The 17,639-nt window shown below is 40.3% G+C and overlaps 1 protein-coding gene across 2 annotated transcripts in view; it reads left to right on the top strand.

The window, feature by feature from the left end:
* The window catches only part of ANK2 (ankyrin 2), a 223,750-nt gene that overhangs the window by 160,357 nt on the left and 45,754 nt on the right, over positions 1-17,639 (top strand). For both annotated transcript variants that reach the window (XM_074993415.1, XM_074993414.1), the window contains exons 24-27: positions 3,419-3,563; positions 9,723-9,825; positions 10,488-10,591; positions 15,726-15,761. In XM_074993415.1, coding sequence (XP_074849516.1) covers positions 3,419-3,563; positions 9,723-9,825; positions 10,488-10,591; positions 15,726-15,761 — 388 coding nt within the window. The remainder of the gene's footprint in view (positions 1-3,418; positions 3,564-9,722; positions 9,826-10,487; positions 10,592-15,725; positions 15,762-17,639) is intronic.

Genomic DNA, 17,639 nt, shown 5'->3' with positions numbered 1-17,639 from the left:
GCAGATCCTGTCTTGGTATCAGAACTGCAGTCTGCTTCATTTGATGCAAATTAGGTGTCAGATTCACACTCCTGGCAAGATGCCAGTGCATTTCTATAACAAGACAATTTGGAAGCTTAATTTGTGAACTGTATGCCTGGTAAGAAGCACATGATGGATCTCTGTGACCTGCATTTAACACCCAGGGTCAGTCATGAAATGCCACACCAAGGAAGTGGGAAAGACATCATGTTCACTGAGGCTGGCAGAAACTACTCCTTCCAGTGTGGAGAGAGATCACTCTGGATCTTTATAAAGAAATGGGGGAGGAACTTCCGCATGTCATGTAGAGATTTAAGTTCAGTGATGATGACTCTCCTGAGAAACACAAGTTATTACTTCATATCTGCATTCTGTGTGAGGGACCTTTCTTTCCCTACCTTTGTGAAGGATGTGATAGCACAAATGTATTCATCTTCAGGGCATGTTGTAAGGTCCATCTGCTTATCCAGACTTTGGGAGAGAAATGGATATGGTAATGGCTGATGCTTGGTAATGGGGGCTCATTTAGGGTTTGATTTTATTTGTGGTTAATTATTTTCTGGTTTATGGTGAGTACTGCCTGGTTCATTTTTCCACCTTGTATGTAATGGTATTTCCACTGATGCCACGGGGCTGGGAGCTTTAAGTATCAGTACCTGTATTTTAAAAATTGATATTTCATGGGTGATGGTGCAAGGGTGTTGTCAGAAGTGTCACAGTGTCATTTGCAATTTGAATGTCTGAGAATTCATATGAGGACTGACTCTGAAAGGCACATCAAAAATGTACATATCAGAGTTGAAATCACCAGTTCACAATCAAAAGAGAGATTTGTCTCAGTGTCTCTTGTCATGCCATGCATCTAATGTAGGTGTCGATAAAGGGACTGCCATGCTGTCAGGACAGCCGGTCAGAAGCAGGGAACGCAACTCAAATTGGTGGTATGTTTTATAGTTTGATTTCATCAACCACTGTGAACTCCCAGAGTACAGTAAACTCTTCAAATGTGCGAGTTCGAGTTGCACTTAACTCGCATTAATGTGAGTTAAGCACAACTCAAATTTCTGCTCCCCTGAGCCCTGGCTCAACCCCCACCCCCCAGTCCTGCTCACCACCCCCGCACAGCTCCGGCTAACCCCCCAACCCTGCGCCTGGCTCTGGCTCCGGCTCCGGCTCCGGTTCCGGGTCAGCACCTGTCACGCGCAGCTCCAGCTTAACACTCACCACCCCCCGCCCCTGGTTCAAGGCCCAGCTCACCATCCCTGCACATGTCTCTAGCTCAATCCCCCACCCCCGGCCCCAGTTCAACCTCCTCCCCCACATGTGCGGCCCCAGCTCCCCACCCTAGCCCCCACTGCAGCCCTAATCCATCCCAGGCTTAACCCCCTTCCCACCTCCCATGGCCCCAACCCACCGCCAGGCTTAATGCTCCCCAACTGCCCCCACCCCCAGCCCCAGGACTTACCTTTCAAAAGGCGCTCCAGGTAGTCCTGCTGCTTCCCTGCTGTAGAGTGTTAGTTCCACTGGGGAAAAACGCTGCCCCCCCAACTCGTGCAAAATTCAGCTTATGTGAGGGTGTGTGGGAACACAACCCTTGTGTAAATTGAGGCACTACTGTACTATGGTAAGGGAGTCCCAGAGAGTCCCCTTAAACATACCAATCTGTCTTGCCACACAAGGAGACTGCACCATGTAAAAATGGTCATTTACACCAAAAATCACAATATGGTCTGGTTGCACCCCCACCTAAAAGACCAGTCACTCATTCAGGTTGATTGGCATCCTAGATCTCAGCCGAAGACAACAGTGGTGGCCAATTTTAGAGTAAACTGAACATTTATTAGCTAAGAAAGAGGATTGGTATTGAGAGGTTAAAGCGGGTAAAAGCATATGTACCGGTACATCACAGTCAATAACAGTGGTGCTGTACTGTATCGCATCTACCCAGCGGGGCCCAGAAGAATATTCAGGGGTGCACGCAAGGATTCAGGAAAAAAGTGTCATGCTTCCCTCTCTGCTCTGCCTCCAGACTGGCTCCATCCCCAGCTTTATTCCTTTCCCAAAACCGTTAAGCCCCCAGTCCTGTTGCAACTACAGGTCCAGCTCATTCCTCATTCCTTCTTAACCCCTACCAACTCTGTTTCTAGCCCAGTTCCTCTGCCATCCCCAGCTCTGCTTTCAGCCCAAGTTCTACTGCTGAGAAAGCCTTGGTTATATAGTAATGGGGGAGGTGAGGGGACAATTGTAGATGAATTCCATTACTGATAAGGGAGGGTACAAGATTCAGAGCACCGTTGGTCTGTAATTTTTGAAGGTTTCAGAGATGTGGAAGTCTGCCAGTTGCCCAAAAGTCTTTTAAGAGTACACAAAGGAACTCTGGGATCTCCAGCTCATTCAGTTATTCTGCCCAGTTAGAATCCAACCCATTAAACCATAAAGATTTATTTCTTTGTATCCATAGCTATAGTTTTTCATGAAAAAACAAACTGACAGTTCTGCTACTGTGTGTGCTCTTCCTTTGGTGATGGGGAAAGGGGAATGCATTTAAGGTCTTTGATCTTTAATCGCAACACACAATGAAGAGTTGCTTTGCAAATCTCAGTACTTGACTGCTTTTTTGTTTTGAAAGCACCTTCCTGTTACTGTCCTTTATTTCCATTACATGGCTTTTTTCTGCTTGATGAATAGTCTCAGAGGGGTAGCCATGTTAGTCTGTATCTTTGCAAAAACAAAGCAAGCAGTCCTGTAGCACCTTAAAGACTGATACTTTTATTTATTAGGTAACAAGCTTTCATGGGTAAGACCCATTTCTTCAGATTATGAGCAGAACTGAGGAATCAGGGAAACATAAAGCAAGGAGTGGGTGTGGGGAGAAAGAAGAACAACAGAGGGGAAAAAAGTGAAAAAAGAGAAAAAGAAGAAAACTATGGAGGAGAAGGGGGAGTCACTTATCAGTAAGAGGACCTCTGGGAAGAGTTAATTAAGTTAAGTGGGATACTCACAGGAATGGTGGAAAACCCACTTAATTTATTCTTCACAGTTTTTAGCTGAACTCCTACCACCTTGGTCAGAGCTGGCACCAATGCTAAAGGAACCAAACTAAAAGATAATTCACAAAATGACGCATAGATTAGTCCTTCAAAAAATCCATGCAGTGGCAAAAAACGAATGATAAAAATGGATTGCTGGCTCATCTTGGTTTTGATTCTTTTTATCCTGCTTGATGCGCCCATTTTGTCAGTGTATATTAATTGCTTGTGATTTGCTGTGCTTTGTGGGTAGGAATTACCTTCCAATTATTTGTGCCATCCAGCAGATATGCAACCCCAACCTGTAAATAATGTGGGATTTATGAGTTTACTGATTTCTCTGGATTGCGTTTGTGTTTTGTTTCAAGGTGATGATACCATGACTGGAGATGGGGGAGAATACCTTAGGCCAGAAGACTTGAAAGAACTAGGTGATGACTCTCTGCCCAGCAGCCAGTTCCTAGATGGTATGAATTACTTGAGATACAGCTTGGAGGAAGGCCGATCTGACAGGTATTTTCCCCAAAAATTATATGTTTCTGTGATGATTTAGAGAAAAATTTTGTTGAATAGTTAAGCTCTGTGTATGGACCTTCTCAATTTCTTGCTGTCAAAATAGCTACATGATACCCTTATTCCCTCTCATTTCTGTAATTCTGTGACTTCTTAGAAGAAAGGTGTAGTCAAAAGGAAAGTCTTGGGAAGAAAACTATCAAAAACTAAATATATTTGGTACTGGGTAAAAAAGAGTTTGTAACTGAGGATGATCTCATCATCCCATAGACTAACACTCTGTACAGTCCTAGCATTCCTAAGACCTTTAGGAAAAGTCTCTCCATGATTCATGGTAGGATGTTAACCAAGGGCAAGGTCTGAGAACGAAGAGCAATGTACCATCCTTCCTTATTGCCACCACACTAAGGAGGAGTGATATTACCTGTGTTGTAGGATCACAGAGTTAGCTTACCCTCCATTTGGTCCAGAGCAGATAACTGAAAGTTAGGGTAGGGATGGCTAGGAGCTTCAGCTGGACGCTCATTTCTGGCCTGTGTTACCAACCACAGCACAAAAGGAGAACCCTCACTGGAGCTATCTTATACCGATGGGCTTTGTAACTGATGGTGCTAGTGCTTAGGGAAGTGTACTATTATGTTGTAAAACCAAAAGAGCGAAAGCCCTTTACACTTTGAAAAAGGTTTACTGTAATTCACTTCAAGTAAGTGCTGTCTACATTGCAATACTTTTCAAACTTTGGCATTTTAACTTGCAAACATTTTAACTTTCAAACAGCTTTGAAACTTCCACATTTTAACTAATGAGCATAATTACATAATTGGGTTCTCAAATTAACAGATATTCATCCCCATTTCTGATTTAGAATTAAGTGCAGAAAGGGAAATGTGTGTCCTCAATTAGCATTCAAGTTTGAAAATGATGATGTCTAGTATACATTGCTCATGTCATTTCCAAATCTAGTGTATTTAGAGGTGGTATTTCCTTAAATGATGTCTGAGGCAAGATTTTGGCCATGCAAATAATTTGCAACACATATTACTGTCCAGGATAGTTTGTTATTCCAGCAGCAAGTAGGATCTGATTCTGAGTCCAGTGAAATCAGTATGGTTGTCTTGGCTGACTTCCATGTGCTTAGGATCTTTCATGGAACCAAAGACGCCAGGAAGTGACTCAGATTATATCATAGGATATCTAAATCCCTAAGAGTGCAGCCTTCCAAACCTGGAGACTTTGCTGTTCCAGTAAATCCAATGAACCCTGTAACACAGTGGTTAAAAACGTCAAAAAGCGTTACTGTCTCTTCTGTTGGTGATGATACTAACTTTTTTTTTTGTTATTATAAGAACGCTCACCTAGGTTAATGCTGGGTCACATTCAGTTCTCATGTATATCAGACAGTGGATTTACACTAATATAATTGAGATAAAAATCTGGCCCACTGTTTGCAATACAAAAATTATTTCCCTCTTCTGTATCTGTTCTGTTTAAACTGAAATGCAGCACAAGGACATCCAGGAAGAAGAATCAAATAAAAATGTGCATTTTCCCAGTTCTATCTTTCCAGTCCTCTTTCTTTAATAAAGTGAGGTAATATTCACAAGAATTACAACCAAAGCTACCTAAATAGAATTGCTCTGCTGCAGTACCTGAATCAGAGGCAATGCAATGGAGATTTCATTTTTTTCTGCCGTAACCAATGCAGCACAGGAAATCATTTAACCAGATGCTTTTCATGTGTTATTATCCATTTAAAATTATATTTTAAAAGCTTGTATTTTTCTTTTATAACCACATTCCCTCTTTATTATTTCTCTCTCCCTTATCATTCTTTTTTAATATGCTTTCATTAGCACTATGCCCAGGTAGGTATTACACTGCATGTGTCTTACCCAGCACACCTTTACAACAACAATCATTATTCATCCATTTTGCAGGCCTGCTGATGGATCTAGGAGGCTTATGTACTCGATGTGTTGTTTTCCCTGGGCCAAGTGCATGGCCTTGCTGTTGGGGTTAGTTACATTCTCAGGCAAGAGAGATGACCCAGTACAGAGTGGCATATAATGATCTCACAGCAAACTGAGATTCAGGAAAGTCTCAAGTTTGAGAATTGATGTGTGACCTCCATTCCTCAACTTAATTCAAACATATCTGCCATGCCAGATGGAAAAGGTTTTTTGTCCATAATCAGGGACCTTTTTGGGAATGTGTCCAACACTGGTTGATATAAAGTTGCAGAGAGCTTGAGTAATTTTCACAGGCAGCTCAGGCAACAGAAAACATTTTATATTTTATATAATACCAGGAGTCACTAGTATTAGTCACTAGTAGTCATTAATACTATATTTACCCTCTCAATTGGTTAATAGCAGGGTGAGTGGAATCCCAGTGATCCAATACATCCTGCTGTGGTAAATTTGATAGCATTATCTGAACCACCCACAAAGAGAGCTTGTTTTAGTAGATTTCCTAACACAACTTGCCTTTTATTAGTGTAACTTTATGTGACAGTATTCCTAAAGCCATATACAAATAATAATTAGTGTATGTCTCTTAATCAGCTGTCCAGTGCCACTTCCTATTAATAGTGAGGTCCTGGTTCCCATAAGCCACCTTTTACCTAGGTTTATCTAGTGTACCTCAGCACTGAATACAGTAGCAATGAGGTTGTTCCTTCAGTATGCAGCTGATATAATCAACAGAAGACGAGCAAAGCCATCTCCATATTGGTCTGAAAACAAAATTTTAATGGAAATTTTACACTCCTAATTCATCACAGACCTCCTTCGCCTTTGTGTAACTGTCATGTCCGTTGGTAATGTCCATGCTCTCAGTGTATTGGGCATGTCTTTATGAAAATGTACCATTCACTGGGTATGTTGTGGCAAATTGCAGGGGCTGTAAGTAGTAATGTCTCATAACGATAGAACAATGAGAACCAAATCACTGAAGGATATATCGGTGCTGTAGCTAGGAGCCTCCCAGCTCAGTTGGAGAGATTCGTGCTAGCAGAGTTTGAGCAAATGCTCGAAAACAACAAAGTGGGTTTTGTGGCTCCAGTGGAGACTAGGACTAGCTGCCCAAGCTGAGACTCAGACTGGGAGATCCTGAGTGCTCAAACTCCCATTTAACTGGCAATTAACAGTGAGTGGCCCATGGGCCACATTCAGCCATTGGAACTCTGTGTGTGGGCCACAAGACGCTTACATTAACCAAAGGCACAAGAAGTGAGGTGTATGCTGAGTGCACACAACATTGACTGCCAGAGACTTGCACAACCCCTGCATCCAATCAAAGCACTGCAATGGTTCAGTTGGAACACCCCACAAATTCTAGTGGTGCTAGCAAAACTACTCCACCCCAGGAGACCGTTGGCTGCAACAGTCTTGTGGCCCACTAAGATGAAGGAGAGCCAAACACAAGGCCCACTTATGGTTCCCATCACTGGTCTACATTGTTATTTTTAGCATGCTAGTTTGAGTCCCTCTAGAGGAAGTCTGTCTTCTCAGCCTGGGAGGCTAGATCCAAACTGCAGTGTGGATGTATCTTTAGAGACCAGTGGTAGAGCCCATGCATAGTTCCTTTTGTTCAGTAATAGTCAGGTGAAACCTTGCATTAGCTGAAGAGCAGGACCTGTGACTTGGATGCCAAGCCCCCGCTAGCATTGCATGGCACTGCAAATCAGTTCTGCATTTTTTCAAACGTTAACACACAGAAAAGGTAGCGGTGAAGAATGGGGTCTGCCCCTGGTGTTTAATTTCTGATGTAAGAATGAATATTCATTGAAGTAATGTTGTTATGGAAAGCAAGGTGTAACACTACAAAGTATCTGCCAAAGTAATGTACGTGTACTTTAAAAGTAAATTTAAAGCAAGTTATACGTAGATTAAAATGCATGAGTTGAAGTCAAAGCCCCACTGAATTCAATGGGTGTTTTGCCATTGCCACTGTCTTCGGTGGAGTCAGAATTTCATCAGAGGAATGTATGATGTTCACAAAGTGTCATAGCTCATCCATTCTTGAGTCTGTTTGTCCACTCACCAGTGGTGAGTAATATTGGGTATAGGGAGAGGGATAGCTCAGTGGTTTGAGCATTTGCCTGCTAAACCCAAGGTTGTGAGCTCTATTGTTGAGGGGGCCATTTAGGGATCTAGGGCAAATAGATTAAAAAAAAAAAAAAGAAGGATGGTGCTTGGTCCTGCCAAGAGGGTAGGGGACTGGACTTGATGATCTCCTGAGGTCCCTTCCAGTCCTATGAGATGTGTATCTCCATATATGAGTGAAATATCATTAGTCTTTTCACTATCATAAGTCAGAGTTGGTGAGAAAGTGTTTTACACTTATTTTTATGGCAGTTTTCCAAGGCTGATATTAATATATTTACATAATTATGATAATTTTTGTGCAAGCCAATTAATGCAATAGGCATGCAGAGGAAGGGCATTGATAACTCTTTTCATTTATGCATTGCTAATATAACTACACCAAACAGCAGAAATGTAGCACTTTAAAAACTAACAAAATGATTTATTTGGTGATGAGCTCAAGAAATCATTTTGTTGGTCTTCAAAGTGCTACATTTCTGCTATTTTGTTTTGTTTTGTTGTGTTGGCATACAGACTAAAACGGCTATCTCTCTAGAACTATACACTATGTCATTTCTTTGTAAAATAAAGATGCTGCAAGACCTTATTGGATCAATGTAATTATATACCCTGGCATTGAACTGGATCTGTTGGTTCAGTATTTTTGTCTAACTTCCAATAGGTTTACATGTAATAGTACTTCAATGGCATGTATATAATGCATGTTTAATATTTAAAATGGTAGTTGAAAATCAGTTATCCCATTTTAAACCTACTGAATTCTCATGGTACATAGAGAATGAGGACTCCACTGTTAAATAGAATAAAACTTGGATTAAGAAAGACATACGTAACTTAACCACTAACTAACCAGGAATAGAAGGAAGCTTCTCTTATGATGATGTAATTTCAAAACTGGCAATTATCAGGTTTCTTCCATCTTCCTCTGAAGCATTTGATAGTAGCCATTGTCAGAAAGTTTATTGGGCGAAGTGGCCAACTGGTCTGATGTTGTTTGGCAATTCCAGAGTTCTGATGTGTCTACATTATTTTGGACAGTACCCGGGCAAGTGTAATCCATGAGAATGTAGATCGTTTCTAAATTTACATATAATGTGTTCTCAGCTGCACAGAATAATAACAAGATGAATAAAAAGTGCTACCTGTAAAATTGGAAAGGGTTTGATTTATTGATTTTTTTTGCCAAAAATCTTGTATATACTACTTTTAATATTTAAAGGAAAAAATACTACTGCTGTGTGGCAGACGTCCCTTTTTAGCCTGATACGTTTTTGTGTGCTTTGGATATGTTTTGTTTTGCTTTTTTAGATTTTGCTTTGAGCAAGCAGATGATGGCAGTTAAGTTCTGAGCTGGGTGCTTGGAAGCAGCTTGTTTTTGCCTTGCACCTTCCATTGCTACAGCAACCAGTTTTCTGTAGTGCTTGGTGTACATGCAAAGGAACCTGTGCTCATGTTGCTGTTTTAGAGATGCTGCAGGCATGTAGAAGGCACTCTTCTACCCAGGGAGCATGTGGCTGGCCAGAGTTCACCTTGCTGTGTACCTTCCAGGGGACAAAACAGAACTCATTTTTTGTGTCAGAGAGATTGGATCTGAATAAAATGTGAGAGGGACTGATTTCAGCTTCTTGTCAGATATTTGCATCTATTTGCTCCTTATATTATGGAGCAGGAGAGAGAGAACTTCTTCACAGAGCTTCAGCAGGAGTTCCTATTTAGTGTAAGGGAAACAATTAACCTCATACCTAATTTAACCCATTGGTGGAGAGAAAATAAAATAGATCATGATCTAGTTTCGTTTTCTGGTTCGCCTTTGAATCAAAGGAGAGGAGTCAGTCAAAGGACAGGTTCAGCTCTGAGTGACAAAGTTAGCATAAAACAGAGCCCCTCAAGACTCTATATTTTCCCATGGCTATTTCATACTCCCCCTGGAAGTTGCATTATATTTGCTAATAGCAGGCTTTTTTCACTCTTTTGCTTGGTCTACCATCCCATTTTCACAATACCTTCTCTACTGCTGATACATTGCCATGGCATCCTGCCAACCTACCAGCCTGCGATCCTTCAGTTCAGACAGGTCCCACACGCTGAGCCATACCTCCTACCTGAGGGACAGTGCCATGATCGATGATACAGTCATAATACCTAGCCACCAGGTAAGAGCTTTCTCTTTATCTCACTGACCAGTTGCACAATAAGCACTGATTTTAAATATTCAGTTTTGGAAACATGGAAAGGAATTACTCTACTAATTCTGTTAACTGTGCGATGTAGGTGTGCTGCCATATTAGTTGTGCCATAAATTTGTCTAATTTTAAACTGCTATTAAATTAACTAGCTTATTATGTTCTGTAAACTACAAGTTCTATTCTATACTAACCAGAAATGTGTCAATATATTGACAGAATGTGTCTTTATAGCACTTTCCATTGTTTCTGAATATTGAGCAACATTAATAGGCACTGGGTCAAACATTCAGTGTCTGTAAATGAAATCAAAGGAGCTTTGTGGATTTACACCAGCTGAGGATCTGGTTCACTGGTCACATTTTTCAAGAAACAATCAAATCATTTAAAGAGCTGGTAACTCCCAGTATTTCTGTTCACTGGGGCCAGTAATATATGTGACTGCTTTGAAAAAGTACAAGGTATTTCAAGAAGGTGCTTGATGTCATTATTGCTTATTTGTACGTGTTGCCTTTTTTGAAGTGTTAATCATTTTCAGCCCTGCTGTACAGAAATAACTCTTACTTATCATTTGTCTCATTGCTATTACATGTGAAAATACAAATTAAACAGAAGTTCTTTTGTATGTTCAGGTATCAACTCTGGCCAAGGAAGCTGAAAGGAATTCATATCGCTTAAGCTGGGGCACCGAAAATTTAGACAATGTGGTGCTTTCTTCCAGCCCTATTCATTCAGGGTAAGTAACCCAATCCACTGATATGTACTAACAGGGACAGAGAAACAGAGTGAAAATATGTAAAGTTCCAGCTACTTGAGCTTATGCTTAACTTGGAGCTGAATTTTACATCATTGCAGTTTCGTATTTCAAGTGAAGGGAGACTAAGTGAACTGCACGAATGCTTTTTGCAATTACAGTAAAAGCTTGACTATCCAGGATCCTTGGGTGACAAGGGTTGCCAGATAATCAGATCCTCCAGTTAGCTTCGTGGGGCAGCCAGCCCCGTCCAGGAGTGCCAGTTAACAAAGCATGCTGGCTATTCAAGTACTGGATAACACAACTTTTACTGTCTAGTAAACTATGCCCCAGGACAGCAGTATGTAATAAAAGATATGAAAAAAATTCTAAAAATCACAAGTGCTACAACCATAATGTTCAAAGACTGTCTCTTCTAATGAAGATTATCCACCTAATAAATAAAGCAAATAGCAGTTGTTTGCATGATGCAAAAATCAAGCACAACGTGTTTATTGATAATCAGCTAATGTCCTCTAAATAATGTTCAAACAGCCTTCTGAAGGTTTTGGGTTACATGTTCCTGACCAGTTGCCTTCAGCTATCCCCACAATTGATCACTCTCTGTTTATTTATTTATTTATTTATTTATTAGCACTTTTAAACACTTATTTGGTGAAACGTGAAGAAGACAAAAACTAACCAAACCACACCTGGCCAGATCAGTGTTTATAACTATTATCCTGTGTGGGCAAAAAACCTGTGGGATTGAATTTTTACTTTCCACTGATTTATCAAAAGAATTAACTTGCCTTCTTTAAATTAAAAAGGGCACTTTGGATTAAATCAGAGTATTTCAAACACACATGTGCTTGACTGAGTTCTAGTATTAATATCTTATTTTAAAAATGAAGCAAATGTAAGACTCTATTTTACTTCTCTCTGTTAATACTGTTTAATCATTGCATTTTACTTAGTTGGAATGATTAAAACAATTTGACATTTACATTATTTTTCTCACACCCTGAAGTCATTATCAGATTTTCATGAGATGGCACATTGCTGTAACATATACCTTGTAAACACTACGGGGAATGTTTAAATTACCAATGAAAACTTTTTGTCTGCAATTGCAAACTAAGTTATATTGAGCATTGATTTTAAGTTGTTGAAAACCTGGGACTTTTTGCCAAGATGCCACAGGAATGTGGTATAACTAGGATGTAACTTTATTAAGTAACACACTTGGAATTATCTGACAATGACTTGTGCAGGGTAGGTTATTCCTCCATTGTAATCTGTTCCAGGTAAGAGAGGACTGCCATGAGCCCTCCAACCTCCACTCCTTCCATATCATTAATGTGGCTTCAATTGCTGGGACTACACCAGCCTCCTCTCATATGAGGATTATGGCAGTGTGTAGAGGGGTTCTCTCCTGGTTTTCCTGGACTGTAGGAGGAAAACTTCATTCCCACTTTTTCCTATTCTGCTTGTAATCCTGGTTTATCAGGAGACCAGACCAGCTATTAATAAGCATGTGTACTGGCTACCAGTCAAATTTCAACAATATGAATTTTACAACTTAACCACAAGATTCATGGTCAGTGGGGAGGAAGTACAAAACAAACTAACCCACCCCCAAAATAAAAGAAAAAACCCTGAACCTTTAACTCTCCCCAGGCTAATCTAGAAGTTAGGGAAGGATTCCTGCTGAACTCTTAAAAAGTGGCTGGCAGGCTGCCCACACAGGCCCCAAAACCCCAACTCCATGGAGAGAGAGCTTTCCTTGAGGGTGCAGAATGGTAGCCCTTGGCAGGAGAGAGAGCTTATGAGCCCTTCTTTGGGTATACAGGAGGCAATAGGTGTATATTACACCTTCCTCCTCCCCCCACCCCCATCAGATAAGAGGCTGAGCTCTCACAACAATGAGGTGAATGGGAGTGTCGGGCATCCCTTAAAGAACAAAAGGTTTTTCCCCCCTCCTGGCCCAGATAAAGCATCTCACAATTTAGGCTGTGGAGACTGTGTGTGCATTAACTCTGTGCTTTTGGGGAAATCTCACTTTTTATAGGCTTATCAGTCATAAGAGTAAAGAACAGTAAAAGAAAGGTTGAAAATTCTGGAAACAAGTAAACAAACGAAAAACCCAACCACACCCTCCCTCTTCCTATGGGAGCTGATGACCCAAGAGTGTACAGTAATTTAGGGTATGTCTGTACTTCTGGGAAGATCAACCCACCCACAGTCTATCTTCCAGAGTTCAGTTTTGCGCATCTGGTAAAGACAGACAAAATTGATCTCTCTCGGGTCCTCAGTTGACCCCGATACTCCACACTATTGCATGGAGTAAGGGAGGTCGATGGAAGAGTATAGAGGCTAGGTCTATACTAGAGAAATAAGTCAATTCTGATACATTGATTCGAGCTATGCAAATGCCGTTGCTAGAATTGCGTATCTGAAATCAACTTAGTTCCCTGATATAGACTTAGCCTAAGTGTAGGACATTTCCCAATAATCTTAATAAATGAATTTACAGGACGGGCTGGGGGATTCTGCTACATATAGTTTTCAAGCAGAAGAACAGATAGCCTACTTTTGAGATAATCAGTGTCCTTCTAGTCGGGGGCATGCATGAGATGACATGCTCGGCAAAGTTAAGATTGTTTCAACATGCTACAGCTGGTCAACACAAGAAGACGGATGCTGCTGTGATTGATCTTCCAGAGGTCAATTTCGTGCATCTGGTAGGGATATGCTAAATTGAACATTTGGAGCATCCCCATTGAGCCCAGTACTCCTTGCAGCTGCAAGGAGTAAAGGAAGTCAATGAGAGGGGGACTGCGGCGAGGATGGAGAAAGTCAACGTAAGGTACGTGGACTCCAGCTACACTATTCTTGTAGCTGGAGATGCGTATCTTCAATCAACTTTCTCCTGTAGTGCAGAACTGCCCTTAGGGACTCTTGGGTGCTGTTAAATGATAAGAAGACAAAGACCTTTTGCTTTGCTGGAAATGCCAGAGAATCCATATTTATTTATTAAAATTTCTGTCTACATTTTAGGAGAGACAAAGATTTTTGACCAGGTGTATACGCAAGTCTCTTTTATCCGTTTTAGTTATGGACTTTGTAGTCTTAGCTGAAAGGGGTGTAATGTTTTCTTTAGGCTGGAAAGTGAAACACTGAATTTGAAGATCTCTTTCCGTTTTCATTTTTTAGGTATTTCTTGACAATAGCACGTTCTTGTATCTTTTTGGTCTGTCAATGTGGTTTGTAGCATTGAATGCAGCTGGCATGGTTTTAATAGTATAGTACGTATGCAAAATTGTTACATTGTACATGTTTTGTTTGGTTTTGGTGACATGCAAGTAACTCCAATTACTGAAGCATTTATATGATTACCAGAAATCTTCAAGATAAATGTGTATTTAACAGTTATCTGTTAAATTTAGTTATATGTCTATTACAAACAGAAAAGCAATGCAATCAATTGATTAAAGAATGAAACTGAGAGCCAAGTGGCCTGGATTCTATTTCCCACACTGTACTAACTTGCTCCTGATCTAGGGCAAACTGTGACATAAAGACTTTCTACCCAGAAATTTGGTGCCCAAATTGACCACGTGGACCCTGCTACAGTACATTAAAACTTCTCTAATTCCCTATTGTCTACTCCCATTTCAAATGGAAGTATGTAGAACAAAGCATATCACAGAACTTTTAGAACATGGGAGCAGACTCTACGTGGCCTTAGTACATGACAAGCTAGTGCACAGCTGATTCATCCCAAAGCTTGCAACTCATTGAATCTTTGTGTAGACAAGCCCTGACCCCCTCTGTGCTTCAGTTTCCCCTCTGTAAAATAAGGATAATGATACATGTTGTCTATATGAAAAGGAGAACCTCAGATGAAATCCATTGTATCAAGTAAGTGCTATGTATTATTATTACATATACATGCATGTTTATTAAATAGATATGATCAGAAGACAAGTGTGATTGGTTAATAAAAAATCCATATGCATGTGTATCTAGCAAAGCTGCACAGTTGCAATTGTGTAAGTGAGTTTACCTTCCAGGAAATAATTACTTCCATTAGTGGAACTAAAACACAATAGAAAAATCAGCAGCTGAAATTGACAAGTAATTAGAGTTATCATTCTTAGCTGCCTGTCATCAAAAAAGGAGATTGGATCATTGCTAACAAGGTAAATCAAATGTAAAATGTTATATATTTTGAATCACCTACATTGTGTGTGACATTCGCTTCCTGGAAATAGTTGTGAAAACAAGACCTGGCAGGTAGCAGCAGAGAGTCCTTTTCAAATATCCAAAATTAAATTATACCAGGATACTTTTATTAAATATAGATTCTTTCAGCAGGTTATTTAAAACAAAACTCAGGTGTATTTCATTATGGGCAAAGTTCTGTTGATTTCAAAAGGAGGAAATGATGCTGGAAATAGCCGTAATAAGAAAGTGATGCCAGCAAAGTATATAATTAGCCATATATTTCATTCTCATGAAATACACATTTACAATAACAATAAGAAAATATTTAAAATGTATCTCTCAGAAAGGAAGGCTGAAAGGAGGACCAGAAACATGCTAAGTTGGGGTAAGCTGGAGGACAAAAGATTCATGAGAGGAAATTTCAGAAGAGGGTGTTGAGATAGAATTTTAGCTCTCTTGGTATTTGACATCACCAGACTTTCTTGATGAACCTATATCTGAGACATGTAAATACGGGGTTGCTCATGTTATGCTGTGGGTTCAGATTTCAAAATTGAACACCTGAGCTAGAGCACAGTACTTTTCATGGGTTTCATGTACATATTCAGGGGTCCAAATTCCTAGTCTAGGCAAGTGAGTGCTAACCTAAGCACTCCAATTCAAAACTGGGATTAAGGCACATGTAGAGAGGATATGGTGTCCCAAATCATTCTAATTTTGCTGTTGTAGTAACTCATGATGTTTGTTTATGCTTATATTCCACACTTACTTTTATCCTCTCCTCATTTACATTGTGTGTGTATATACATATATACACACCTAGTTATATATTTGTCAAAAACCTAGTCTGTTCTTATATTTCACATAATCCATTCTTTTTTATGCTAAATTATCTATTCTGTTGCAGCCGCTCCTCTCCATGTCTTGATCATGACAACAGCAGGTGAACATCTGCATAATTCTATTAATATGTGGCTTTCTTTTTCCCCCCTCTTTTCATCCTTCTCCTTATTTATCTCACGTCAGGATGCTTTAGTGTATTTATACTGTTTATTCAGGGAGAAAATGCCTACCCACCCTAGGTGTGACAGTTTAACTGAGTCCTATTTTTCCCACCATACCACATATCCATTTTTCCCCAAACACATTACTCCCAAGAAAAATGCTTGCAAGTAGGTCCACAGTGACCAGTCTTAAATCCCAAACCTTCCCAGATTCTTTTAAAGTTGCTCTGTAGCTAATTCTAAATTTTCTACACCAGTGGCCTGAATTGGCTGGTATTTATAGATTTACATGGGACTTCACAAAGGGAAACCTTTTTGCCCAAGTCGTCTCATGCAAAGACTGTTACACGAGTTGCTTTGTGGCAAGGGCACCATTTCAGGAGGCTGGGGAGGAAACTGCAGGCACATGTGCTGAGACGCTACTTGCTGTTCTTCTCCTTTCCCTCCCTCTCATGATCAGGGAGCCAGGAGAAAGTACACAGATTGCTTGTATTCCTCTCACTCCTGGCTTGTGAGGGGCAGGGGCAGGGGCAGGGGCAGGGGCAGGGGCAGAGGAGTAAGTGACTCAAGCTGTGTACTTTCTCCTCACTGTGTACTTTCTGATCATTAGGGAGAGGAGAAGAAGAGCAAGCAGCGTCCTGGTACGTGTAACTATAGCCCTTGCTTTGCCATGGCTATAGCCAAAATAGCGCCCTTGCTTTGCGGGCTAAATTCTGCCTATTGCGTCCCATGAGTGAAATCAGTGAGGTGCCGACAGTATAATAAAAAGATAAAATTGCTCCTAGATTTGTAATTCAGTTTGATTTTATTCATTTTAATTGAACCCTTCACGACTGTGATTAATTTTTGACTGAGCCGCTGATGTGCTCAGTGGAGTTCTGAGCACAGCAAATGATGAAATCCCTGCCCGAAGGAGATTGTAATCTATTAATAAACTGAGAATGGATACGTTCATTGGAGATAGGTTCCCTTCCATTTTTTTTAATGATCGCTGTCATGGCAGTTGAAAGATATTTTTAAATTCTCCAAAGAATACAATTATTAGGAAAGTAATTTAAAAAATCAGTTCACAAAATCATTTTTAAAGGATGCCCTGCTCCTCCTTTAGCATAATAAAAATATTAGCATCAGAGAACAGCACATTACTGTACGCAAATTACAATTGTTTCCAGATGCCTTGCAGCGAGAGCCATGTTTTTTGTCCTCCTAGGAAGTGTATTTTTCCATTTCCACACTATATGTAGCTCAGATTTGGCCTGATTCAGAACTCATTAAAGATACTGGGAAGCCTCCCATTGGCTTCAAGAGGCATTGGGGATCAGGGCTTTGAATCTCAGTATCATTGAATTTGAACTTTGGATCGTTTTTCCTCTCCAGTTGTAAAATTGCTGAAGCACCCTGATAAAACTATTTGTTTCTTCTTTTTTCACACTCGGACTAACTCTGAATGCTGCTATCTCCTTGTTTCCTATTTCTGATGTTAGTTAAGATGACTTAAATGGAAGAATTCCTAAGTGTGTCGATGGTTGATATAGTTCAGTGTGGTTTGTTTCATTGTTTCCTGCTAAATGAAGAGAAGCATGTGCCATACTAACTCAAGTGAATAGTCCTATCAGAACTGACTGTATAATGAGGGGATACTGCTTTTTATGCATTTTCAGCTTTTGTGTTAATTTAGACATTAACCTCAGCCTGTTTTAGAAAGACTCTTCCTGGAGCTGTGTTTGCATGGCTGTGCAAATGGTTCTACACACAGAGATGTGCAGCTGAGTCCCAATAATCTGGTATTTGCGGCTATCTGAAGAGACTGTAACTCT

Source organism: Carettochelys insculpta, chromosome 4, assembly GCF_033958435.1.
Source record: "Carettochelys insculpta isolate YL-2023 chromosome 4, ASM3395843v1, whole genome shotgun sequence".
Lineage (NCBI taxonomy): Eukaryota > Metazoa > Chordata > Testudines > Carettochelyidae > Carettochelys > Carettochelys insculpta.
This window is presented reverse-complemented; position numbering and strand designations above follow the sequence as displayed.